Consider the following 27,532-nt stretch of genomic DNA (forward strand, 5'->3'; position numbering starts at 1 on the left):
TGTAGACAATTGTATTAGCACTGCTCATTGCAAGTTCAAGCTATAAATTTTGTAAATGTACACAGATATCCTGAGGAATATGTAGAAAGGTTTGTCTTAAAGCTCTTACCATCCCCCTTCTGAAAAATACCCCAAGGAATTCAGTACAAAACCAACAAGAAAAATGCACCACCAGAAACTGTAAGAATGAACTATTACATATGGGAACTGAAATTCACAGAACTCAGGAAATTCACAGATCTATTTCCTGGACCATCACAGTCTCTGCGCCTTTCAAAGTAAGCATTTTTATGATAGGGGCTTTCATTAGATGATCACAGAACACTACCCAGTGGGATAGATGTGTCCACATTTTACAAATATTGGCTAATATTAACCAACTTTGAAATATTTTAAATACTTGCAGAAACTGTTACATGTCTACACAGTGTATCTTCTAAAATACAAAGAAAGAATGTACTGTATTTGTGTGTGCAGGAAAGTATGCTAATTCTCCCCACAGTCCCTGCTCAAACCACAGAAAGGACCAAGAATGGCAATACAAAGACATGTTGAACCCTCCCCGTGCAAGAGGGAGAGGATTCCAGAGACTGGGCTCCAGCCCAAATGTCTGCTTCACAATTAAACATCCCTGTAGCCCAAGCCTTATGAGCCTGAGTCAACTGACACGGGCCAGCCACAGGTGTTAATTGCAATGTAGACAAACACTAAAATTACCAATCCACAGTGTAGTGCCAAGCCAGTTAATTAACAAAGTAAATGTTATCATAGAGGAATACTGACATCTATAGCCTCTGTACAAGATCCACTATGCTTTAAACAGAACTTTGGCTTTCGGTGTGATTATGTATATATCAGTAGTCAGTAATTTAAGAGCACCTAGTTCATATTTTATCAACAGGATCCTTATCTGTGGGACATGTTTTATTGGTGGATGCCCAGTCCAGTATGATTTTCATCAGGGAGCATATTTTCCTTCTCCTTTCCCCAGGCTAGGAAAGATACCACCACCTATAGTATGTGTCCATATCAGATTTCATCCTGTACTTTGTATCCAGTTAAAGACCCAAATTCCCTGCCACTAAAATAAGAACAGTTTAGTAATCTTTATGGGAGTGTGAGGGAATCTAGAGTGGTACTTCGAATGTGTCAGTATTATTCTTTTTTCATATTAAAGTAGGAAAATGACAAGAACAATAGGCTACGGAGTTATGAATATAAACAAATGTAGGTATTTAAAGAATAATTATTGTTTTACAAGGTGGTGCTTATGTTAAAGGTAGGGGTTAAATCTCCTGAGACTTCACTTCTCACTTCTCATGGTGACAGCCTCTCTAGCCAAGGATTGGTAATTATTCTCTCTTTTCCTTAGCAAAGATTAATTTGTTCAAATACACATTCTGTTTAATTGTGTAACAAAGCAGAAATCCTCACCTCCATATATTTTAATATGTGGCTGCAGGATAAAAATGATAATAAAAATTAAAGTTAGCCTACATTTGGTTAAGAAAACAACAATTTCTCCTTATACTTTGTGGCCAAGAGAGAAAAGACCCCAATCAGCAAGTAAATGAAAGCCATGAGAATAGTAAATTGTGTTTCTGGTAGTATGGAAGAATGAATGGTTCCAAAAGTAAAAGTAAAAAGAGCTGCAGTAACAAGACAAAGGGAAATTGTCTCAAAAGAAACAAACCCAAACTTTCTCATTATTCTGCTGTGCAAGCCAAGATGGGGGCAGAGAGAAGGCATTGAAGGAAGGAAAGTAGCAAGGAGAAACTGCTTCAAACTAGACAATGGCATAGAGAGCACACGTATAAAGTTTGCAGATGATACCAAGCTAGGAGGGGTTACAAGTGCTTTGGAGGATAGGATTAAAATTCAAAATACTCTGGAAAAACTGGAGAAATGGTCTGAAGTAAATAGGATGAAATTCAATAAGGACAAATGCAAAGTACTCCACTTAGGAAGGAACAAATCAGTTCCAAAACAGAACTACCTAGGAAGGAGTACTGCAGAAAGGGATTTGGGGGTCATAGTGGAGCACAAGTATTGGAGTATTGTGTCCCGTTCTGGGCCACATTTCAGGAAAGATATTGACAAATTGGAGAAAGTCCAGAGAAGAGCAACAAAAATGATTAAAGGTCTAGAAAACATAACCTATGAGGGAAGATTGAAAAAAATTGGTTTTTTTAGTCTGGAGAAGAGAATACTGGAGGGCGGGGGACATAATAGCAATTTTCAACTACATAAAAGGTTATTACAAGGAGGAGGGAGAAAAATTGTTCTCCTTAACCTCTAGGACAAGAAGCAATGGGTTTAAATTGCAGTGAGGGTGGTTTAGGTTGGACATTAGGAAAAACTTCCTAACCGTCAGGATGGTTAAGCACTGAAATAAATTGCAGGGGACTGGACTAGATGGCATATCAAGGTCCCTTCCAGTCCTATGATTCTAAAGCTAGAAAATTAGCTGAAGTCAGTTATTGCCAATGACATTACTTTTTGCTAAAGGGTATAAAAAGTAAACTCTTAAGGGGTTCATTGCTAATACCTGCCTGACCACGTTGGAGCCGACCAATATGAGTCTAAGCATTCTCTGTTTAGCCTATTTGTAAGTATACTGACCACATGCTTATAAATATTGTTACTGCATTGGATTTAGTAACTAAGTGCTAGGCTGTTAGACATGTTTAGAGCAACTGCATAAAATACCATTTGGCTTTTGGATTTAATAAAGGATTATGGATAAATTAGTGTTTGGTGGTTTCCCATATCAATATTAATAATTTCAAATATTATTACTAATTTCAACAGTGGAAATACCTGTGGTGAAAAGATTGCAACTCATGTGTGGGGTAATCCATGCAATCATGTTTACCAAGTAGCATTTGTGGCATGCCAGACAATAAGTTGAAGGTATATCACATGTCTGCCTTTCAATTGTGACACACCACAAATAATTTAACATGGTACAGCACTTGTGTCATGTCTTCATCCAAAAGACAGGTGTCTAATACTTTCATTTCATTGACATGTCTGCTAAAATGTGTCAAAGTCTTTGATTTCCATTTCAGTGCAGTTGTGTTCTCTCAGATGTGAGACCTGATTTTTTAGCCTGGTTGAGCTACATTGGATGGCAGCAAAGGTGGATTTGCTGATCCTGAGCTGGCTCCCGGCTCCTTTTAGAGCAGCCTCAGGGCCTCTCTAAATTGTGTCAACAGCCCTTTCAAGCAAAGGGGATGACACAGAAAAAATTATGCTGGTTCTATGCCTCCTAGAAATTCCTCACACTGAGCTGACTACTTAAGCCAGCATTATGGCCCCTTATGGTGTCAGATTTGTGCAAATTGTCCCTAAGCCACATGGTTTATGCATTCAGACTTAAGAATAACCAAACATTTGTGAACACACATGTACAGTGTACTCCATATTAAAAAGTCAACGTTTATCCTCCGTTTCCACATGCTGAACTCTGAGATGCCAGAGTATTTCTTCCGTATTTTTGGTGGGAAAGTGAGGAAGGATGGTGCAGTGGTTTAGGGTGCTAGCCTGGGACACAGGAGACCTACGTGTGATTCCCTGCTGTGCTGCAAACTTAATGACCTACAGCAACTCACTTAATCTCTCTGTGCCTCAGTTCCCCATCTATGAAATAGGAACACTACTGCTTTTTTAGCTCCTAGGAGTGATGTGAGGATAAATGCACTACGGATTGTGAGGCATCCAAATATATGGCAATGAGGGCCAGATGAATATGCTCTGTAACTAGTGCAGTAATTTCCATCTCAGACACCACAGAACTGTAACTGTGCATAAGGGCACAGCTACACTAGAGAGTTTACAATGGTGAAGCTGCACCGCAGTAAACTCTCTAAGACAGCTGCTCTAAGCTGACGGGAGAGAGCTCTCCCATTGGCTTAACTACTCCAGCCCCCGCGAGTGGCAGTAGCTATGTCGGCGGAAGAAGCTCTCCCACCGATATAGCGCTGTCCACACCGGCACTTATGTCGGTGTAATTTATGTCACTCCCGGAGGTGATTTATTCACATCCCTGAATGACATAAATTATGCCAACATAAGCTATACTGTAACATTGCCTAAATATTTACTTCTGCTTGGCAATCATTAGTAAGCTCCCAGTTCACCCCATACTAGTGACAGTTTCTGACCCCTGAACAGGCCATTTTAACTCATTCTAAGGTCAGAAGAATCAGATTTTAGTGCCATGCCAGGATACAACAACAACTTTTGGGTAAACCATACTCCCTGTGGAGATCAATTACCATCAATAAGGAAGAGGCAAGAAACACTATGTGGTATCTGGGAGAATCCAGTGGATCTCAGTTATATGTTACAACACACAATATACTTTGAGGCATTTATTTGAAATGTGCTTAGCGCCCGTATTTGGGAAAGCAAGTTAGTAATATTCATGTGCTTCGAGGAACCATAGTTTATTAACATTGAAACAAAATATAAAAAAACCTTTATTAAAACCAGGACCCAGACAACATGTTCAACAACTATATTAAATAAACAAAATAAAATGACCTAATAACTACTAGACATTACTAAAGAGGACTGCATATTAACTGTTAATATTAAATAAACAAGAAAAATAAATTAAATTCTGCTAGATTGATGTATTATTGTATGCTTCTAAAAATAAATTTTCAAATCAACATCAGCACATAATATTAGTTAGTGACTTGAAAATGTCTTATCAGAGTAGCTACTCTAGTCTTAAATTGTGATCTTCACGTCCTAGCCTGCTTCTATAGTTTTATTGGAGCAAAATTTCCAGAACTAGCTGTCAGGCTCTGATCCAGGTTCTTCTACTGTTCACAACAACAGGATTTCCATAACAGTGTTTAAAAATATCAATGTGTAAAAGCAAAGAAATTATATAAATTCGGTCATAGTTATTTTTCTTTTAAAAAAATGTACACTGAATTTTTACAGTAATCTCTACAGAAAAGCGATTAGCTAAACTTATCTCAGAACAATAAGTTTTTCCGCTTCTCTGCATATTTTCCCTCACCTTGATCAATGCAATATTTTCAGCATCCAAATAAATCACTGGCTGGTGGTCTGGTTGTTCCACACAAAGATGTACTTTAATTAGTCAGAGCATTGAAAAAAAAATATTGTACAAATATTGGCGAATCTTCAAACACAAGGTCTATTTTATTCACAATGAAAAAGCTCTTAAAGAGATTTTGATAAAGATTTGCCTGCTGCTCGCAGCCCACATTTGTAATGTTTATATAAGTGGGGGATATAAATCTTTTTCCAATGAACCCCACAGTTTTTAAACCAGACTGCTTGTTATAAACTGCCTGTTTCCGTTGTGCCTGCCTAAGCAAGCAATGCACAGCCTGCTCTGGATAGACTGGAACTAATTTAATGTGCTCCAGGTTTAATCCCCAATCCTCCCAGTTTTTACGGGTAGATTTGACACAGAGGATTACTGCTGACTTTAACAATGATTCATTTGGTAAGTGGGTTTTGATTTGTTTTTCCACATCAGAAAACATGCAACAGAATTGCCACCAACTTCACTTTAATAAAACAATGCTGATTCAAAGAAAAGAAAAAGAAAAAATATGTAAGGAGTTAAACTTTCACATGAAAATCACTCCCATATAGTAATCAAGATTATGAGTTTTTCCAAGTGAATTCCTAGTTTTCTTTGTGCTAATGAGAGTTGATTGCAGACTGCTACATTTGGTTTGGAAGGAAGGTAATATTTTGTTACATGGATGCACTATAGACTATACCATAGGACTCATGCTTATTATTAAAAACAATCAAAGCAGCACAGGAGAGAGACAAAAGTATCATTCTTTTTCCAGGCCAAAATTATATCCTGTATTGTTTTCCCCAAATAATACTGTTCAGTTTCAGACTTAAAAAAAAAAATCAAGAAGGATGATGCCACAGTATCTTATCCTATCTTTATGAATTAAAACAAACAAACATACATACATAAATCATATACTGCAACTTTAAGTACCCCATGTAATGGTTACAATCATTGCTAGCTAATATTAACTTCTTACAATCATACTTTGCATGTGTATGTTTTATTGTGCACAGACAATACTGCAGGAAGTGAGATCTCCCAAAACACAGCAATACAGTAGGTGGCAGTATTGCACTAGACTTGTTGACACAAAAACAAACTGCCATCTGAAATGATGTAAAAGCCTTTGACATTAAATTTCAGCCATGTCATAGTAATTACCCACACATACAATTGCTGGTGAATTACCAGTATGAACTTATTTTGTTCTTTTTAATTTATAGAAAGAAAATGTCAATTAAATCTTTAAAACTCAACACAGAAAAGCAGACATGTTTTACAAAATTGGAACAAAAATTATAATTTTCATTTTCACATTACATATGGCTGAATGATGAAAGCAGAACTGATAGATAATATTCAAAAATCATCTTCTAAAATGAAGAATTTCCCAGTGGTTTACACAACAATTCACATGTTTCTTATTACAAATATAATTCCTCTTAAAAAAAACAACACCCAGCATACTTCATATCTGAAAAGATGACCTGAATATACTGAGTGGTGTTTTCAAATATTAAGGATAGGCAAATATTTGTGACAAGTGCAGCAATTTTCTTCTATTTAGCTGAACTTTTCTTTGTCTTAGAAGACCTTGGCAGCAGTGTTCAGAAAGGAAACTGAAACTGCTTGTATTATATGCACTGCCTTCAATAGCTTTCATTTCCTTTGCGTAAGCCAAATAAAATTCTTTGCGAGGTCTTGGCACTAGAATCAGTCCACTGAGGAGTCTTTATAATGGACAATAAGTATATGTTACACTGGGAACAGTCATTCTTAGTCTTCTTCATTTCTGTAACTGATCATCTGGCTGATGGAATCTTTTTGTCACATCTGATGCCCTGAAGGTCACTGAAGAAGCAGGAAGGAGAATAACTGATGATTTAACGATTAAAGTAACAATCTTATCTTCACAAACTTTTGGTACAAGTGAACAGGCTGAAAGGACACAGGGGAACAGATAAATAACAACCGAAGGAATGACGGATTTCATACGTTTCTTTGGGCTATTAGCTGATCTTAATTTTTTAGCTATTTACGTAGGGAATGATCATTACCAAATTACTACTGTACATTACTATGAAACACAAAAATCGACATTTTACTTTCACACTCTGGAACAGCTGATTTTATGGATGTTAGAATGCGGGCCAAAGACCTCTTATTTGTCTCCTATATGGCCATGACATATGATTTTTAAAAGTTTTATGACAGACCTGATTAAATTCATCCTGAGATTCTTCCACTGTAGGTGGAAACACCAGAGCAAGAGCATGGCTTACTGACATGAGCTGAATTTACCCTAACCCTCCTGAGAAGAAGCCATGTCTATGACGATGGCCATTAAATCCTGAGCGGAATCAGAAGTAGCAACACCTATTTGGATACTGAAGCCACACAGCACAATCTACCTTGGTGACTCCAAAGACATAGCAGTTACAAATGTCATCAGTTCATGCAGTGACTTTGGGAGACAATTGGGATGCCAAAACTAGCTCTATGTAACTCCATCTTGGGACTTAAATGTCAGGTGGATATGCTGCATTCAATCAATCATATGTAACAACACAGCACTACCACTTTCTTAACTATCCCTTTTGGTTTATGTTGCAGTGAGTTCCTGGGCTGAATAAACTGAGCCAAACTGAACCCTTCAGTATCATTCAACCAATTATTCATGATACATGCACAGTGTATATTAAGGCCTCACCCTTAATTACCAGTAAATCATTAATTTTACTGGCCATCAACCTGGGTTACAAAAAACAAATCTCAGTGCCCTGTCCTCTTGAAAAGTCATTAGAAGACAGACCAGTGGCAACAGAATTGAAACTAGACATTTCAGCTGAGTTCTACACTTCATCCTTATCTGTTTGGTCACCTGCTGCCCACTATCCTACAAAGCAAAGGACCCAAAACATCACAGCTAACCCTCTTGCCCTGCCAGGCCTCCCTATCCCCAACACATGGCAGGATCATATTATCCTCCTGAAGACCATAAGGTGTCCTTCCAAGTGCTGCAACTGTCACACCTAGCACCTGAACAATGACTTTGAGTTGTTTGTCTATATTATCTATAACCTCTCCAAAAAGCCTCTGAAAACCCTCATAATCTACACATCCCCCAAATTAGGATCTCAAATGCCCATATCAACTACTCTTACCTACCCCAATCCTCCCGTCTTTCCTTTCTTCATATGCTTCTCCATACATTCCTACGTCCCAAGATCTCTCAGCTCTTTTGATTCCTCTCCCCACCACATTGACCATGTCCTGAAATAGACTAATCCTCAAAGTTCTGTGGGGCTCTCACTTTCCCGGGTGAGAGGAGAGCATTTCTAATGCCAGCCCAACCTTCCCGACTCCACGGATAAGATGTGAACATATTCATATCTAGGGGAACAAATATCACTCCCTCCCTATTCCAAGAGATCTCTCAACCCTTTGTGATTCTCACCTTCCATTGGTTTGTATTTTTAAACCTAACCCTGCTCTCCAGACACTAGAGAAGTGTACAGGTTTAAATGGAGAAGGGAAATTCAATGTTTCCTTGCCTTATCCTAAACTGCTTTGAACAGTGAGCCTTCCAAAAAACACTCATTCATAATCAAACTCTCATCCCCTTAAGAACTTTCACCATGAAGTAAAGGTTGCCTCATCCCAGTCTCTCCCACTGAAGCTGAATTTATGAACACAGAAGTATAGTACAGAAACACAACCATTTATATCCTTACAAAAATCAGCACGACCCATCTTCCATTTCAACCCCTAATACCCACTGCAACTCACAATCTATGTGTGATGCTGAGTCAGAAAGGGTTAAGCAACTAGCAGGGTAAATGACCCAAATTCTACCTTTAAAGACATATTAGGAAAGTATGTAAGTAGTAATTAGGGCTGTTCCTTACAAGTAGCTAGCAAAAAAATGTAGCAATGTTAGATACACTAGAGCTTTGAAATGCAAACCTGTATTGTTAGAGAATTTAGAAAAAACAGTAATTGTATTTGTCTGTAATTACCTATATCTTATTAGAGGTTAACAATGTAACCAGACGATTCCTATCACTATATTCTATTAATTCAGAGATCAAAAGGGGATATTAACATTTAAATGAAACTTGGGTGTAATAATACCATTGTCTATATGTCTCTTAAAAGTTTGTGGTAAACTGTTTATGAACTGCTTAAGGAATAATTACCTTATGTTAATCCATGTAGTTAATTACCAGTGATGTTTAGGAAATAGAAGGCTACTTCAAAAGCCTATTGTTCACCCAAGGACTGCATGCTGCCCAGGAACTGTATAAAGGGCTCTTGAGACCTGATCCTTTTTATCTCAAATGTGCTTATGCTTCATTCTGGGGGTGAATGAGCAGAAAGATTGAGGTCTCCAAATTCATTTAGATCACCCTGGTATTGGACATTGGACTAAACCTATGGGCTAATTCTAAGAAATCTTTGCAACTCCAAAGCTCACCATCTCTACTATGAAACTTATCTCAGAACTGTATTCATGTCTGTATGTATAATGATCTTTTAACCAATACTCTCTCTTTTCTTCTTTTAATAAACTTTACTTTAGTTAATAAGAATTGTTTGTAAGCATGTATTTGGGTAAGATCTAAAATATTCATTGACCTAGTGGGTATTGTGTCCTATCCTTTGGGATGGGTAGAACTTTATATATGAGGAACACAATTTTCAATAATCTTCATCATATTTAACTTGGCTGTCTGGGTGGAAGCCCAAGGCTGGGTTGCTTTAAGGGAACTGTGTTTTTGGCTTCTGGGTAACCAGTAAAGTCTTGTAGAAGCCATTTTGTTGTTGGCTGGGTAAATCTAGGTATTGAAATATCCACCAGTTTGGGGGATTGTCTGCCCCATTCTTTGCAGTTTTCTCTAATTAAGCAACCTCAGCGTGGCTCCCCCCTGGGATCCCAGTCACACCACCTCTACTCCGAGCTTATGGGATCACTTTAAAGGGACCATCGCCTTTGCAGCTAACAGACCCTGGAGGGCGGGGTGGGGTGGGAGATAGGGGGGGCAAGAAATAAATCTAGGAAGATCAGCTCCCACTTCCAGTACAGGCTCTGTTTTTAGAAGTAAATGTTTAGTGCTTATGAAAGCCAAACTGGCATAACTGTGAAACATGCAGAAGTATTAGGGGTTAGACAGAAGATACTTCAAACTCTCTTCCTATTCAAACCTTGACCTCTGCCAATTTGGCACCAATTAGACCTCTAAGAAATGGACTGATATCTGCAATTCACAGACCACAGCACAGTTGGGATATGATAATGACTTTCAAGCAACAACAATCTGGGTGGAATTCAAAGCAGTCACCTAGAAGTGAAATGCTTCATGGTTGTTAGCTGCGCTGCATGTCTTTTTGGAATATTTGAAGTTTTAACACCTCTGGTCTTTTTAGTTAGAGTTCTGTGAGCAAACCAAATTTCTGACTGCTATTTGTTGACTCATCATAACCTCTGTTTTCCAGACAATGGCCAGCGGTTAGCACAACTCTTTACTCAAGATATGCAGCTTTGTCTTTTACAATGGTCTACATAAAGATAAAAATAGATTGGTAAGGTTTGCCAGCTCTTCAGCTGATTTTTCAGTGTCCAGCTTTCTACTTGTAGACGGAACTCTTGAGTTCAATGCTAGTTCCATTACATGGCATCTAACTTCCCAAGAACCTATCTTCTAAATATAAAGTCATCAGTTAATGGACGATGAATCCCCATGATACAAATTAAATTATAGAAATTAGAATTTCAATTACTCCCTAAAGCACATATTTTGTGCATGGGCTAGCCAGGTTTTTAAAAGACTTGAGAAATGGAAGTCAGGAGTCTATTCCACAGTCTAATAGATCTCTGTTTTAGAATGGTTTTCCTGGTATATAGCCTAAATAATATGTTTTTCACAATCTAGGCAAGTTTGCTACATTGTTCAGCTGATGACCCTGTAAGTTTTAAGATTGTGAATACCAAAGATGTTTGGTGTTTAAATATAAAGGCTGTACAACTAAACAAAGTTTTGGGACAAAGGCTAAAACAATTAGCTTCTCAACAAAACTTGCCAACATCTGGTTCCTGAAAAACTAAAAGCATGCTTTAGGAGAGATGAGGAAGAGTAAAGGAACACATCTATCACTAGCGAACAGCTCTTAGAGGTACTGGAGTGGAGGTGGAAAGAGAAAATTAGAAAGGTTATTTAAGAAGAAGATATATGTACTGGATAAAATTTTTGTTAAAAGTTGATTTTTACTGTGATAAACTAAATTCAAGTTTATTTTTCTTATTCAGTTTCTGATCACATTTAGTCATGTAGGATCATTAAGGAAGTTTTAGAATCTGGGTATTTGTTAGTTCCACGTTTACTCATGTTTAGCCCTATTTTGCTGGTTTTAGTTTTATCCTTCCCCTCTCTCTTTACATCATGACACTGAACCCACAGCTTTACTTTGCAGAAGTATAAAACTTTGTTTGAAATTGATGCTGGTGTCACTGTGAATCATCCAGTAGAGGACACTGAGTAAAAACAATGGAAGTCACCTTCATAAAATCATAGAATATCAGGGTTGGAAGGGACCTCAGGAGGTCATCTAGTCCAACCCCCTGCTCAAAGCAGGACCAATCCCCCACTAAATCATCCCAGCCAGGGCTTTGTCAAGCTGGGCCTTAAAAACCTCCAAGGAAGGAGACTCCACCACCTCCCTAGGTAACGCATTCCAGTGCTTCACCACCCTCCTAGTGAAATAGTGTTTCCCAATATCCAACCTGGACCTCCCCCACTGCAACTTGAGACCATTGCTCCTTGTTCTGTCATCTGCCACCACTGAGAACAGCCGAGCTCCATCCTCTTTGGAACCCCCCCTTCAGGTAATTGAAGGCTGCTATCAAATCCCCCCTCATTCTTCTCTTCTGCAGACTAAACAATCCCAGTTCCCTCAGCCTCTCCTCATAAATCATGTGCTCCAGACCCCTAATCATTTTTGTTGCCCTCCGCTGGACTCTTTCCAATTTTTCCACATCCTTCTTGTAGTGTGGGGCCCAAAACTGGACACAGTATTCCAGATGAGGCCTCACCAAAGTCGAATAAAGGGGAACAATCACGTTCCTCGATCTGCTGGCAATGCCCCTACTTATACAGCCCAAAATGCCGTTACCCTTCTTGGCAACAAGAGCACACTGTTGACTCATATCCAGCTTCTCGTCCACTGAGACCTCTAGGTCCTTTTCTGCAGAACTGATACCTAGCCATTCGGTCCCTAGTCTGTAGCAGTGCATGGGATTCTTCCATCCTAAGTGCAGAACTCTGCACTTGTCCTTGTTGAACCTCATCAGGTTTTTTTTGGCCCAATCCTCTAATTTGTCTAGGTTCTTCTGTATCCAATCCCTTCCCTCTCATGTATCTACCACGCCTCCTAGTTTAGTGTCATCTGCAAACTTGCTGAGAGTGCAGTCCACACCATCCTCCAGATCATTAATAAAGATATTAAACAAAACCGGCCCCAGGACCGACCCTTGGGGCACTCCGCTTGAAACCGGCTGCCAATTAGACATGGAGCTGTTGATCAGTACCCGTTGAGCCCGATGATCTAGCCAGCTTTCTATCTACCTTACAGTCCATTCTTCATACTTCTTTAACTTGGCGGCAAGAATACTGTGGGAGACCATATCAAAAACTTTGCTAAAGTCAAGGAATAACACATCCACTGCTTTCCCCTCATCCATCGAGCCAGTTATCTCATCATAGAAGGCAATTAGGTTAGTCAGGCACGACTTCCCCTTGGTGAATCCATGCTGACTGTTCCTGATCACTTTCCTCTCCTCTAAGTGTTTCAAAACTTATTCCTTGAGGACCTGCTCCATGATTTTTCCAGGGACTGAGGTGAGGCTGACTGGCCTATAGTTCCCCGGATCCTCTTTCTTCCCTTTTTTAAAGATGGGCACTACATTAGCCTTTTTCCAGTCATCTGGGACCTCCCCCGATCGCCATGAGTTTTCAAAAATAATGGCTAATGGCTCTGCAATCTCATCCGCCAACTCCTTTAGCACCCTCGGATGCAGCGCATCCGGCCCCATGGACTTGTGCATGTCCAGTTTTTCTAAATAGTCCCGAACCACTTCTTTCTCCACAGAGGGCTGGTCACCTTCTCCCCATATTGTGCTGCCCAGTGCAGCAGTCTGGGAGCTGACCTTGTTTGTGAAGACAGAGGCAAAAAAAGCATTGAGTACATTAGCTTTTTCCACTTCCTCGGTCACTAGGTTGCCTCCCTCATTCAGTAAGGGGCTCACACTTTCCTTGACTTTCTTCTTGTTGCTAACATACCTGAAGAAACCCTTCTTGTTACTCTTAACATCTCTTGCTAGCTGCAACTCCAAGTGTGATTTGGCCTTCCTGATTTCACTCCTGCATGCCTGAGCAATATTTTTATACTCCTCCCTGGTCATTTGTCCAATCTTCCACTTCTTGTAAGCTTCTTTTCTGCGTTTAAGATCAGCAAGGATTTCACTGTTACATATAAAGAGTGTGTACTTCACTTCTGAAATGTACCCAACCCCTCCCCCACACAAATGTAGACTTAGGCTCAGATTTTGCAACTGGCATGATCATTTTTCCATGCAGTAAAATTACTTTATTTAATCACTTGTTTCAAGAAAAGTACTTTGGCCTTTGCCAGTAAGGTATAAAGAGCCTGACTTTAAATGTGCATACATTTCTGGTACATGTTAACTGTGTCCGGCTGAAATAGGCCAGATTCACATACAATTAGGAAAAATAGGAAAAAGGGAAACCAAAGTAATTAAATTTTCATGTTTATTAATATCAAAGCATTTGAATTGGCATTAAGTTTTAAACTGAAACACACAGTATCCTAAGAGGGGATGATAACTGGAAAGGGAATGGCCTTGTTAGCGAAAAACATAGACCTTTTCACTATACAGAAATGTTTGCTTGAATGTCCCAAGTTTGGCTCCTTATAAGCCACAGAGAGGTTTTGTGCATGAACTCTTCAACTTGAGAGTTTTAGCAGAAAAGCTCCTTTACAAAGCCTAATTAAAAGCAGGTTTATGTCAGGGCCCTCCCTCACTCTGGTTTTTATTTTGGCCTTCTCTCCGTGTCAAAAGTCAAGTCTCAAAAGAGAAATGAAGTTCATTATTTAGTCAGGAGCATTTTTTCTCCTTCTTCATTCTAAGCCCAACTAAACATGTTTTAGGTTTTGATTTGGCATTCTGCACCTCCAAATGAGATTTTATTTTATATGCACCTACAGGTGAAATGTAAGAAGATACTGATCACAAGTCTGAACTTTGCCCTACATAATAAATAATCTGCAAAAAGTACAGTGCAATCCCACTTACATGCAATGGATTTGATATTGGGAACTAAATATTCTCAACAGATGGTGCTCACTCTGGAAATATTTTACAGCCATAAGAAAGTTCACAATAAATTCAATGTCATCATCATGCAATATGGTAAATGTTTATGTAACCACATTATAAAAATGCATGGAATTGTACCACACAGATATGTAACAGAACCTTTCAGTTTGGAAAACTTTTTTCATTTATAACTCCATGTAGCACTAATGTTGATAGTTTAACATACTGATTACTAAGTGTTCCTATTTTTCTAGGTTAATAGTTGCATCTCATTTAGTTTACCCACCTTACCCACCTCTCTTTTTTAATATTTCATACTGTGCTAGCATTTTTAATGGAATACCCCCATCAGAATTCATTTAGAATCAGTAATACAGTAATTACAACAAACAAAACAAAACTGAAATGAAGGGAAAAAAGCATACAGATTGCTATAAACAGCAGGATTTTTTCCCTCCATTCTAAGCCTCTTAACTCATGCCTAACTTACTAGACATGGCCAGAAGGACCGCATCTCCAATGCTGCCTGAAATACTAGTCTAGTCATTACAATCCATTGTGATTTCAATGGAACATCAAAGAAGCATTATCATACACAGATGCAAGAAAGGCGGACCAATAGTGAAGCAGCTAATCTCTTGAATTTATTATAGTTATCCTTGGCGGTATTATAATTGCGCAATAGCTGCTTTAGTCTTCAGTGTGCTCTGCTTCCAGCCAACAGAAGATGCAGATTAAAAAGCATTATATTTGTAGTACTCATTTCCAAGCACAAAATGTGGTGGAGCTTTTCAGAAGGCCCCTGAATGTTCACCAGATGTGAAGCACATATGGCACTTGGATTCAAGAGAATAATGTGACAATGTAGTTTAATCTAATCAATTCAATATGTAATAGTAATTGCGCAAAGATGACATGCAAGTGTTTTAAAAACAACAAAAAATATGTAAATTGTTTTATAGTTCTTCAGGCCAGAAAAATAGGTCAACTGGTCATACATAAGTTTGTGTTTCCACCCTTCTTATAGAATCTATCCGCATGAAATATATTACTCCCTCTGTGAGATAGCTATTTAAGATGATGTACCTCTTTTATAAAATATTGAATTCCTTCCTCATTATATACAGCAAAACCTGTATTAAAGAAAGCCATCATCTGCCCCAACAACTTTCATGCATGTGGAACCCTTTCTCGCTGCACATACTGATAACACTGAAGAAAAAGCAAGGCACCTTTAGTACTCACGAAGGATACTTGACTAACAAATCTGGAGATTATAGTTCTCCTTTGGTTTACTGAACAAGTACAGCTTGGGAAGTAGTAGTACAAGCTTTCCCACACAGCTCCATCTATGTGTCCTAACCAGGAAGTGAAAAGGTAGTTCAGTTTCCATGACCAATCTGTCCTTAGCATCTCTGCCAAAATTGCCAGCAGAACACAAGTAGCTTTTGTTGTGTCGACGGCCGTCCAGCAGGAAAGCCCCAATTTCACACTGGACACCAAACCATCTTCAGGTAGTAATATTTGTGGTACAAATTTGATAGCACTGTGTGGACTGAATTTGCATGGAGTTCAAGAGGACTTTTGTCAGAACAACAGCTACAAAGCTGGTTGAAATCTGAACCTATGGCCCAGAAGCCAAAGGTTCAGTATCCCATTATTAATTTTCTCAGCTACCCAATCCCCCAAAATGCATGGCAGCTCTCTGGGGTATAAATTCACAGATGATGTGTATATTAAACCCACTGCCAATTAAATCTAGACAGGTACACCATCAATACAATGGTAAATCTCTGCTCCTGAAATAAGCAAAAGGGGAAACAAAAATAATATGGTATCAACTTCCTTACCTACTTCAATCACTGATGTTCACTTCAATATTTAGCAACTTTTTCCCCCCCTTAGGCTGTTGCTGCCATAGATGTAGTGAAAAGTAATGGATACCCTTTCAGCATTAGCAGCATCCTGAAGGAGCAATTCCAGCAGGGAAAGCTGCTTGCTTGCATCGCCTCCAGACCTGGACAGTATGGCCGAGCAGACGGCTATATTCTGGAAGGCAAGGAACTAGAATTCTACCTGAGGAAGATCAAGGCCAGGAAATGCAAGTGAATGTACGATACACAACCACAAGACCGAATAAAAACCCCAGAGTCTTGTTATAAAAAAAAAGTGTGAACCAATGAGTTGCTCTTAAAAAATCTGTTCTTTTCCTGTGGAAAAACAGAAACTCACACCCTTCAAATCTGTAAACAAGACAGGCTCTTAATAAGACAAGCTGAAACAAGGTAGACTATTAGTAAGAGAATGGGAAAAGGCAATGTGCTATTTACTACCATCATTTACTGAAATTTTACTCCCATAGAATAAATCAAACATCAACCAGACACTTCTGGTGCATTGTAGTGTTTTATGAACTAACTCATCTATCTACTGTCACTACAACCAGATATTTTAACCATTCAGAAAATGACTTATCATTAGTAGTCTAAGTTAGAAATGGATATAAACTAACTCTAAAGAAGCAAGATTATTACAGGAGTAATCAACCAGCTACCCTTTCACAAAAGCAGTTTGCGTAAGAGCCATGAGGAGATACTAAACTTTTGTCAACTCCATTGCGCTCCAATCTGTGAGTATGAGGGTATATATGCCAGTCAACTATCTTCATGATTTAACAGATACAGCTACACAAATGAACTACTGTCAGACTTCATTAGAATATATGAGTTTTACATCTCAGAGAGTCACTATATTTCCAGAGCCGACCTGGCTAATCAGAATCTTTGAACACTCATGGAAGCACACTGTACTAGTTCTAAAGGTACTAATGCACAAAATAAACTAAGGACAATTCCTTTAGAGGTAACTTGCACAGAGGCAAATCACCACAGTGAGAGAAAGTCAGGCAGACTCACAAAGAGGAAATTCGATTTTTTTTTCGCTTTCACATTTGTTTCATTTTGTATTTGACCAAAACATTCTTACTAAAGAACTGCATTAAAAGGTAATAGGCCAAATTCAAAAGCAGCTACAATGGCCAAATAAAGTTAGGTGGAGAAAATATCAGGACGGTAGCATCAGCCTAAATACTGGAGGTCATATCCAGGTCTAGTCTAAGTCTTCCCCTTTGTGCCCTCCAGGGCTGTTATCAAGTAGCTTAGATCAGCCCTTACATTGTTCTAAGTTGCACTGGGACCACACTGGCCCCCAGTCAGCCTTAGACACAGAGCCACCATTGTCCCCTCTAGAGTGTGCTTAATGTAGTTCTCATGCATCTCAGGAGTAAGCCAGGCGCAGGAGGGCTGCAGAGAGTCCTTTGCACAACTCAGGAAAGTTCAGAGAGAAAGTCTGAATGCCTTATAGTGTTGACTCACTATAACAAAGGAAGGAAGCTGCAAGGACAGGAGAGTCAAGAAAGAAAGAAAGAAAGAAAGAGAAACTCTTTCCATTTCCCCAGGAAGTTCAGACATTTTCTACTTGGGCAGATCTAAGAATCAATCCATAACACTGCATGTTGTTGGGCTTGGTTTATGTATTAGTTATGTGTATGTGTATATGTGTATATATATCAATTATTCGTGTACTAGCAAGAGATACATTTGTGCCTGCCCACCATTGTTTTCAGATTATTTAAATCCTCATATGTTACTCCTCTCTGAGATAGAGGGTTTTCTTTTGTTTAAGCAGTGAAGCCTCTGGTAATTTGTCATGGGGAACAGAAAGTAGAAGCCTGGCTCCCCCAGAGATAGGACCCTGACCAGCCAAATTTATTTTCAAACACTACTTGCCCTGTCTACACTAACTTTATTAAGCCCTGTTTAAAATCATGTTAGCTAAAATGCATTAAAACAAGACCTCTTTTCCTAGTCTAGAGATGCCAAATTGAGGAATCCAACTTGACTGAGTTTGCCCTCCAGAGAGACACCACACAAGCATAAGGGATGGATCTTTGGGAGGACTGTTTCAATGTCCACAAAGAACAGTACTGCAAAGAATGGAAATCTGGAATAGTAGGACTAAAACCCAGTCACACTCTCTTTATACCTTTGCTTTGTGTGGACTTTTTTTTTTTTTTTTTCTTTTTCAGAGAACTCGTTCCACAGAAAGTGTAGACCGGAGCACACTCATAAGCTGCCTTTCCAGTCCTTTTTAGGTATGTTTTCGCTAGGAAAATAGATGTGTTCTTAACCTGAGGTAACTAAAACACGGTAAATTCTAGTGAAGACAAGGCAGTCTGTTTTCACACAAGTTAGCAGGTCAAGGTAAACCCAAGGCTCTCCTACAGCAGGCTGAGTTAAAACTATGGGAGAGTCTAGGGTTTATCTTGACTTGCTAGCTTGTGTGAAAATTACAAGCTGTCTTGTCTTCTCTAGGATTTTACCTCCAGTTAATTCAATACTGTGAAAACAAACTCAAAATGAAAATTAGAACGGGTGTCTTCCTTTGGGCATTCTGTTACCAGGAGGCAAAAAGAACAACAGGGAATACTTTATAGTTGTGTTTGTTTTTATGGGACCACAAAGGCCACATCTAAAGACACCATTTCTTTTCCATATTATACATTTACAAGATGTAGCCGGCCAGGGGTTTGGAATCCATCACTTTGTTAGCTCTGAAATATGTCCAATTCCTTTTTCTGTACATTTGGTGAGCCAAAAAACCTGGGTGGTGCATTGGACTCATTTTTCCTGTTTTCTGAAAAGTTTCTGCATTTTTGATCACTCACTACAACTTGTGGAATTCGTTAATTTTATACTAAGGAAAACTGTGCTGAAGTTATTTAATAAAATTTACAATAATCTGTTTAAGAATGTAGGGGTTTTGGACCAGATTCTTCCACCTTTACTCCCATTGAGTAATACCTTATTCATTAAATAGAGCCATCAGTGGGATTTACTCACAGAGTAAGAGACTACTGACACTGAGTAAAGGTGGCAGAATCTGTGTCTTTGTGAGTAAATTAATCTCTATAAAAATTCTAAACAAATTAATTTATATACTTGGAAAACAAATGTTTTTAAAAGGTACATAGCAATTAGCTCCCTGTATCACTAATATTCCCATATTCCTTACCTCTGTACTTCGCACAATCACAGTACTTGGCATTTGATCCCTATTAGTGAAATATTTAATAGGAAGTTAACAGTTAATAATACATCTGGGGGCGTAGGGGAAACAGAGTAAGAGTGACATGTGATTGACAGGAGTATAGAGACCTGTAACTCTCAATAGACATTCCCATGAAGCTGATGAATGTCTCCAACAAATCTCAAATGACTAATGTGCTTATAAAACTGAATCTTATATGGTACTACTAGAAAGCAAGCCATACCAATTGCAATATGATTTTCTTATGTTATTCATGGGAATATTGACAAGAAAAATCTGTTAAATCTGTTAAATGCTTATTCTTATTATAAAATAATATATATGTTCTTAACAGTTAGCTCCCCTAACAATCATTTATTTAATAAGACAGTAATATTTTAGAGCACGTGTTTTGTTTTGGTACACAGGAAATTCATTTAACAGCTCCAATTCACTTAGTACAGTCAGCATTCTTTTCCCAAGGCTTTTTAAGTTTTATTGCTGTAAACATTTGTTCATTTAACAAAGTTGTTTCTTCACTAGGTGTTCACTTTAAAGGCTTTGTATGAATTTTATTTGGCTGCACAACATTTCTTCTCTTAAAAGAGAATCACAGCCAGGGTACTTTTCATTTTCTAGGGAGGACTACAAACAAGCTGCTGCTCCATGGGCATAAAAGGACTTCCTAACATCTCATTATGATTGTTCCAATGCTGCATAATAAAAGATATTTTCAGCCTTTGTCAAGTGGTTTTAGAAATCCTTAAAACCGTTTTCTTTAACCCTTTTATCAACAGAAACAGCTGAACCTATGTTTGCACTAAATATGGAGGAGTTATAATTCCTACTCCTATTTCTTTTTTTCTTCGAGTTCAAAAACCTAGCAAGAGAGAAAAACAAATTCTTCTAAAGGTGGGAAATTAATTCATCCCTAATAAAATTTTACCTATGGCTTAGATTTTCAAAAGTGTCTAGTCATTTTGGGTGCCTCAATTTCTGGGTGTCCAGCTTGAAATCCCTTGAATTAATTAATTTTTGATTTTCAAAAAATGCTGAATATGAGCTCTGGTGTGCAAAGCTGGGCACCCAAAAATAAAGGCATTCGAAGTATGTAGTAACTTCTGAAAATGTAGGCCATTATTTTATTATCTCTATTACAGAAGCACTTAAGTAGTCACAATTAACTTGGGGCCCTGTTTTGCTGGATGCTGTATAAACACATAGAAAAGAATTCTTGACCCAAAGAGCTTACAGTCTAAATTAACATAAGATACAACAGGTGCGTGTAATAAACAAGCGGCGGAAATCTGTGACAGGAGATGAGAGTGTGACAGGATTGTGTGGGGCTGTACATTGGCTACTTGCATAAACTGCCAAGTTTTTAAAAAATCCAGTTATAAAAAGAATAGATATTAATGATACCAATAACATTGGAAATGCAATGGCAGAATGCAAAATGGTTTAAATAGGTCTAACAAAACTATGCAAAATTCACAATACACTTCTACCCCGATATAATGCGGTCGTGGGGAGCCAAAAATCCCCAATGTGTTACAGGTGAAACGCCATTATATTGGGGTAGCAGTGGCAGGGCTCCAGCGATGATTTAAAGGGCCTGGGGCTCCCCGCAGCCGCCGGAGCCCCGGACCCTTTAAATCGCCGCTGGAGCCCTGCTGCTACCGCGCTATATGCGAACCCGTGTTATATCGGGTCGTGCTATAGCGGGGTAGAGGTGTATAAACCAATGTAAGAATTATAGATATAAGAAGCTGAGGTAAGAACTTCATTCACTAACAGAGGAAGCAGACTGTGTGTTACTCTTTTCTCATGTGTTAGCAGCAGCTTTGTATCCATAACTGACTAATGAGCAGTGCAAAGGGCCCTTAAGGATGTCAAGAATTCTGCACCCTAAATAGCGCTCCTGAACACTGTGCTCAGGCTTCGGATTCGTATTCAGAGTGAATGCTGTCACCCATATGAATGATGAATACCACTTCCTTCAGGATGTACTGTAATAAAGGTATGTAGGTCCCAATCTTATAGTAAACTTCACGCAGGTGGAGTCCTATGTCCATGCAGCACAACAGGCAGAATCATGCCTTTAGTTTGCAAATTCCTTGGTACAGGGACAGTGTTTAAGAACCATAATGTCACCTGTTTAAGTACTGAGCCAGCCAGATCCTGTTTCATCTGACGAGATGGGACAGAATCACAGCACCTGGTGGAATCACTGCATACCCACACTTCAAAGTTATTACTTTTAATGTTAACTTATATTTGTTATTGAAAAATAAGAACAGCCCTACTGGGTTAGACCAAATGTCCATGTAGCCCAGTATCCTGTGTTCTGACAGTGGCCAATGCCAGGTGCTTCAGAGGGAATCAACAGAACAGACAATCATTAAGTGATCTATTCCCTGTCGTCCACTCCCAACTTCTGGCAAAATGGAGGCTAGGTACACAGAGTATGGTGTACAATGCATTTAAACACTAGCTGTAATGTAAAATGTTCATCTGTATTATAGTTTTTTCCACTCCTTTTTCCTTAGCTTGCACTATGGCATTCACAGGAGAGAGAATGTCGTCATTTTATTAACCTCATAACTTTCCTTTAGGAGAGGAATAAAAACACTGGAATGACCAGCTGGCATTAAATTTTTTTTTCTCTTTTTCAAATATATATGCATAAAATTTTATTTTTTCAAGAAGCTTAGCAGAACAAAAAGCCCACTATTCTGCCTTTCAAAACATTTTGTGAGATAAAGAACAAAGTAAATAAAACAAAGGTTAAAACAACTAATTATGTTGTGGACTCTGAGACCATGAAAATATTGTACTCTGCCAATATTTATCTGTTTAGTTACTTCTCTAGCTCCCATCACCACAGTATTTGACTTACTCACATCACCAGGAGACACTAAAACCTAACACTCTACTAAAATAACCTAATTCCTGAGCTGGCCTGGAAGTTTAACAGCCGCATAATACAGTGTCAGATATACAGAATAAGAGTTCTGGTTGCAGTCTTGGTCTGCTATTCCTAGTCCTCAGAGGCTGGAGGTACCTTGCCTCTCTCTGAAGCCCCACTCTTGTCAACTAAATAACTGGCATTGATAGATTTTGAAGAAAAAGGAGCTCCACGCTCCCTGATGTCACTTCCAGCAGTGAATGGTAGGTGGGGTAGAGGCCAACAGCTCTGGCACCCAGGAATCTATTATTAATTGTTATTGAATTATGGTGGACTCACAATGTGCCATGTAATGTCCAAACACAGCAAGACACAATCCCAGTCCAAAAAGCTTGCAGCCTAAGTCAGGTGGTAGACAAAAGCTGGGGGAGTTTTAGTTGGTCATGGATCCTAAGGTTAGCCAAATAACAGTCATATTTTAAGTGTAGACAAACCCTTAGATTACATGACTTACACAGTAGTACACAACAAAACCACTGACAAAACTTAGATCAGACCACAGGAGTAATGGCCCCCTAGTCCAGGGTTGAGTCTACTAATCCATGTTGACTTTCCAAGTGCTTTGCAAAACAATGTTACTGCACTTTTAACTATTTTGTTCCCCATTTTACAATAGAATAAAGCATATAGCAAGGCCCAGTATTATGTAGTGATTTTTAGACAAAAGGACTGGGTTAAGGGAACTTCCTTTCCTGGTTTTGGGCAGTTTAGCTCTAAATGTAATATTGTTTTAGTTTAACAGTTTTATTATGTTGAATTTTACACTTCTTACCATGAGTTTATCCCAAAGCTATTATAACAGAGAAGAACAACTTCCTACTAAAGAGGGATCTCCCTTTAAAAAAAACAAAAAAATTGTGAAAACAGCTGTTTGCTTTCAGCATCTATGGTCTGCCATGTTTGAAAAAAAAAATTCAGTAATCTCCTGCTAATAAAATGTTTCCTTCTGAAGAGTAACACAAAAATATCAGTGATATATTGTAGAAATAAGAAGCTTTGCTTTTCCAATTAAAATTATTTTCCAAGCATTATATTTCTAAACATCATAGATAATAATCTGTCTTTTCCACTGTATGAGTCCAAATATGGGGATACAATCATAGGTGAGATAGATGGCAATTTAAATCCACTTCATTTACTAGATATATCTACATAATAAAATCTGCACTGGATACTTTTGACTCAGGAGAAAGTGTGAAGAACAACTATATGTCATACAGTGTCGGTAGATTAAATGCATTTAACCTGCTGTCAGACAGAAATTACGCCAATAGGAGTAAAACTATTTTTATGACTCAACAAAATGTATTTGTCAAGCCAATCTATATTAATTTGTGTTCAAATAACATCTGCCCTTTTCTAAACTTTGTTCTAAATACAGCAGTAAAATGTTAAATGCTACTAAGGCTGTATTTTTTGCAGGAAAAAATAGATATTTTAAGCTGCCTAAATGTATTTATCCACCTATGATATTTTAGAACAAGTTTCTGCAACCCTTACTCATTGTGAATAATCCTTCCCTTAGAACAGTCTCATTGAAACAGATGGGACTACTCATGGAATAAAGTGCTAGTCATTGTGAATAAGGGTGGCAGATTCCGGCCACTAATACATACTTTAGAATCTTCTGGGCTAGATTGTGCCAGATGAACACAGCCCATAGTAAGGGGTAGTGTTTTGCTCTGCTGCCCCAGGGGCATGCCACAGGGGCATGCCACAGAAAAAATTAATAGAATCAAAGAAATGTAGAGCTAAAAAGGACATTGAGAAGTCAACAAGTCCAGCCTCCTACACTGAGGCAAGACCAAGTAAATCCTAGACCATCCCTGACAGATGGTTGTTCAACCTATTCTTAAAATCTTGCAATGAGGGTGACCAAATGTCCCAATTTTATAGGGACAGTCCCGATTTTGGGGTCTTTTTCTTATATAGGCTCCTATTACCACCCACCCCCGTCCCGATTTTTCAAACTTCCTGCCTGGTCACCCTAAATGATGGAGATTCCACAACCTCTCTTGGAAGCCTGTTCCAGAGTTTAACTACCCTTATAATTAGAAAGTTTGTCCTAATTTCTAACCTAAATGCCCCTTGCTGCAAATTAAGCCCATTACTCTTGTCCTGCCGTCAGTGGACATGGAGAACAACTGATCACCAACCTCTTTAAAACAGCCCTTAACATATTGAAGACTGTTATCAGGTCCTCACTCAGTCTTCTTTTCTCAAGACCTACCATACCCAGCTTTGTTAACTTTTCCTCATAGGTCAGGTTTTCTAAACCTTTTATCATTTTTGTGACTCTCCTCTGGACTCTCTCCAATTTATTTACATCTTTCCTAAAGTGAAGCACCTGGAATTGGACACAGTACTCCAACTGAGGTCTCAACAGGGCCGAGCAGACTGGGACAATTACACCCCAGAACAATATTAGCCTTTTAAGCAACTACATCGCATTATTGACTCATATTCAATTTGTGATCCACCATAGCTCCCCCCCCACACACACACAGACCCTTTTCAGCAGTAGTGCCACCTAGCCTGTTATTCCCATTTTGTAGCTGTGCATTTGAGGGATAGCTCAGTGGTTTGAGCACTGGCCTGCTAAACCCAGGGTTGTGAGTTCAAGCCTTGAGGGGGCCACTTAGGGATCTGGGGCAAAATCAGTACTTGGTCCTGCTAGTGAAGCCAGGGGGCTGGACTCGATGACCTATCAGGGTCCCTTCCAGCTCTATGAGATAGGTATATCTCCATATTAGCTGCCTGTCCATTTTGCGCTTGTCTTTATTAATTTTCATCTTGTTGATTTCAGATCAATTCTCCAATTTGTCAAAGTCATGTTGAATTGTAATCCTGTCCTCCCAGGTGCTTGCAACCCCCGCCCCACATCTGAAAATTGTATAAGCATACTCTCCACTCTATTATCCAAGACATTAATTGTGTGCTCACTCTGCCGTGCTCCAGAGAGTGATAATTTGAAGAGGGCCTATAAGAGTTAAGCCACCCACTTTACACTACCTGCACCTAACTCCCTTAGACTCTTTTGAAAACCCCTGCTGTATCCAAGCTAAGCAGGATACAGTCTGTTCACTATACCATCTACTCTTAAAGTTCAGTGGTAGCATAGATAGAAATATAAATTACATATTGGTTAGAGTGTCACTTCCAACAGGAAATTGTAAGAAGTTGTCAGTGACAGTATGAATGTGTGAGGGAACAAATTAATATCACGTTCTCCTAATGGTGGCTTTCCCTATTAAATCTCACCCACTCAATATGTAAATTACACAAGCTTACACTCACATAAAGGTATAGAACTTACCACTTTAAGTCATCTCTGAATTTGACTGTGTCTTGGCTCCATAAGCCCATTATTTATCATTATTATTTTAAAGCTTAATAGTGATCCTAACCAGTGACATAAATCTATGCTGTCATCTTGCAATTTAGTATGCAAATGTTCCAATCACAATTCAAATTATTTTATGTACCTTCATCTGTAATATTTAATTTTGTGTCTAAAATTATTAGAATTAAAAACTACAAAAATATTAACTGTGTAGTTTCCCATTCTTTTAAATAGCTTGAAATGTATGAAAAACATAAGTTCAGGAGGTAGCTTTTTAATAATATCATATAGCCCAAACAAATTATGCAAAAATAAAATTGGGCAAAAATATTTAAAACTAACTACGTAAAAATTACATTGTTTACTTAGTATAAAGTTAAGTAAGCTTATCTAATATTGTACCTGCAAAAGTAGCCTTTCAAAGGCTAAGAAGCTGTCCCATTTGGCATTCTGGGGGTGTTTTAAAGCCTGGATTGTGGCCAGCACAAGCTGTAGAAGTCCACAGTGGTTCCTGAGAGCTTTGGAATTGTTTTTGAAAAGCTTAATGTATGAACTGAGCTGTTCTGGGGTGACTCTACCTGTTAAAAGAAAAACAGAGCATATTACCAACATTTCACGACAGTGAATAATCATAAATAGCTGAACAAACATTTTTAATGACGATGGATTATATTTATGCGATGCTTTTCATTCAGAAAATAAGTTTCACACCTATGGGCCTGTTCCTGATTCCACTGCAATCAACGGGAGTTTTGCCCTGCGTGTTAACACTAGCAAGTTTGGACTGCATAGTTCTTTTCTACAGGATCACTTCATCCATGATTGAAGTGCAGTCATTTTAGATAAGGCGCTTGGCTGATATTTAACAACATACAGCAATGCCAAAGAGCAATTTAAGACACAAAGTGAAAAGTAACTTCTCTCATTCAAACATATGGGGAAATTTAAGTAAGCTACCGAAATCACTCCAATACCTCTCCCGGACACTGGGCTAACACTTCTACTCTTGGGAAAATTACGGTGGGAATTTTAATGAGCACATGCAGAGGGCTCCTTAGTCTTACACCTTGTCCATAACACTGCACTGTCCAGCAGCACAGTGTCCCATGGCACCTGGCTAGGACAACATTTGGTTCAGTATTGACTCAGAGGAAGAGTACAACTTACTAAATCACCCATATCATTTCCTGAAACACATCACAGAAGAGAAACCTCCAAGGGATCTGACCTTTCTCAGCTTATGTGAGTTGAGGAGATCACTGAACAAGACAGTATGATTTCACCCATTGTTCATATATTCATGCATTGTACACAGTACACAATCGTCTCCTTAATGTAAGAGAAGAGTGGGGAGATCTATAAGATCTGATCTACTCTAGGAGCATTACCCCTTGCTGATAACAGGTATCATCAATGTGCACAGCTGAATCATTCTGAACATGGGTCAACTGCAATGCATAGACCAGGATACACCATGCTTGTACCATTTCATGGCATATTATTAGCAATGAGTAATTTTCCTAGTTCAGACCAGGCCTAAGAGTGGTTTGGAAGATCAAATTGGAGAATACTTGGTATAGTATTGGTATTATAGTAATAGTTAGATAGGGCTCCACACCCTGGATCATGGTAGTTAGCTGAAATGAGAGTAAGGCT

At 38.6% G+C, this 27,532-nt stretch overlaps 1 protein-coding gene across 1 annotated transcript in view; it reads right to left on the reverse strand.

Annotated features, from left to right (window-relative positions):
• The window catches only part of SCFD2 (sec1 family domain containing 2), a 296,694-nt gene that overhangs the window by 198,360 nt on the left and 70,802 nt on the right, over window positions 1–27,532 (reverse strand). Inside the window, exon 4 of the mRNA XM_054029852.1 lies at window positions 26,279–26,454. Coding sequence (XP_053885827.1) covers window positions 26,279–26,454 — 176 coding nt within the window. The remainder of the gene's footprint in view (window positions 1–26,278; window positions 26,455–27,532) is intronic.

This window comes from Malaclemys terrapin, chromosome 5 (genome assembly GCF_027887155.1).
Source record: "Malaclemys terrapin pileata isolate rMalTer1 chromosome 5, rMalTer1.hap1, whole genome shotgun sequence".
NCBI lineage: Eukaryota > Metazoa > Chordata > Testudines > Emydidae > Malaclemys > Malaclemys terrapin.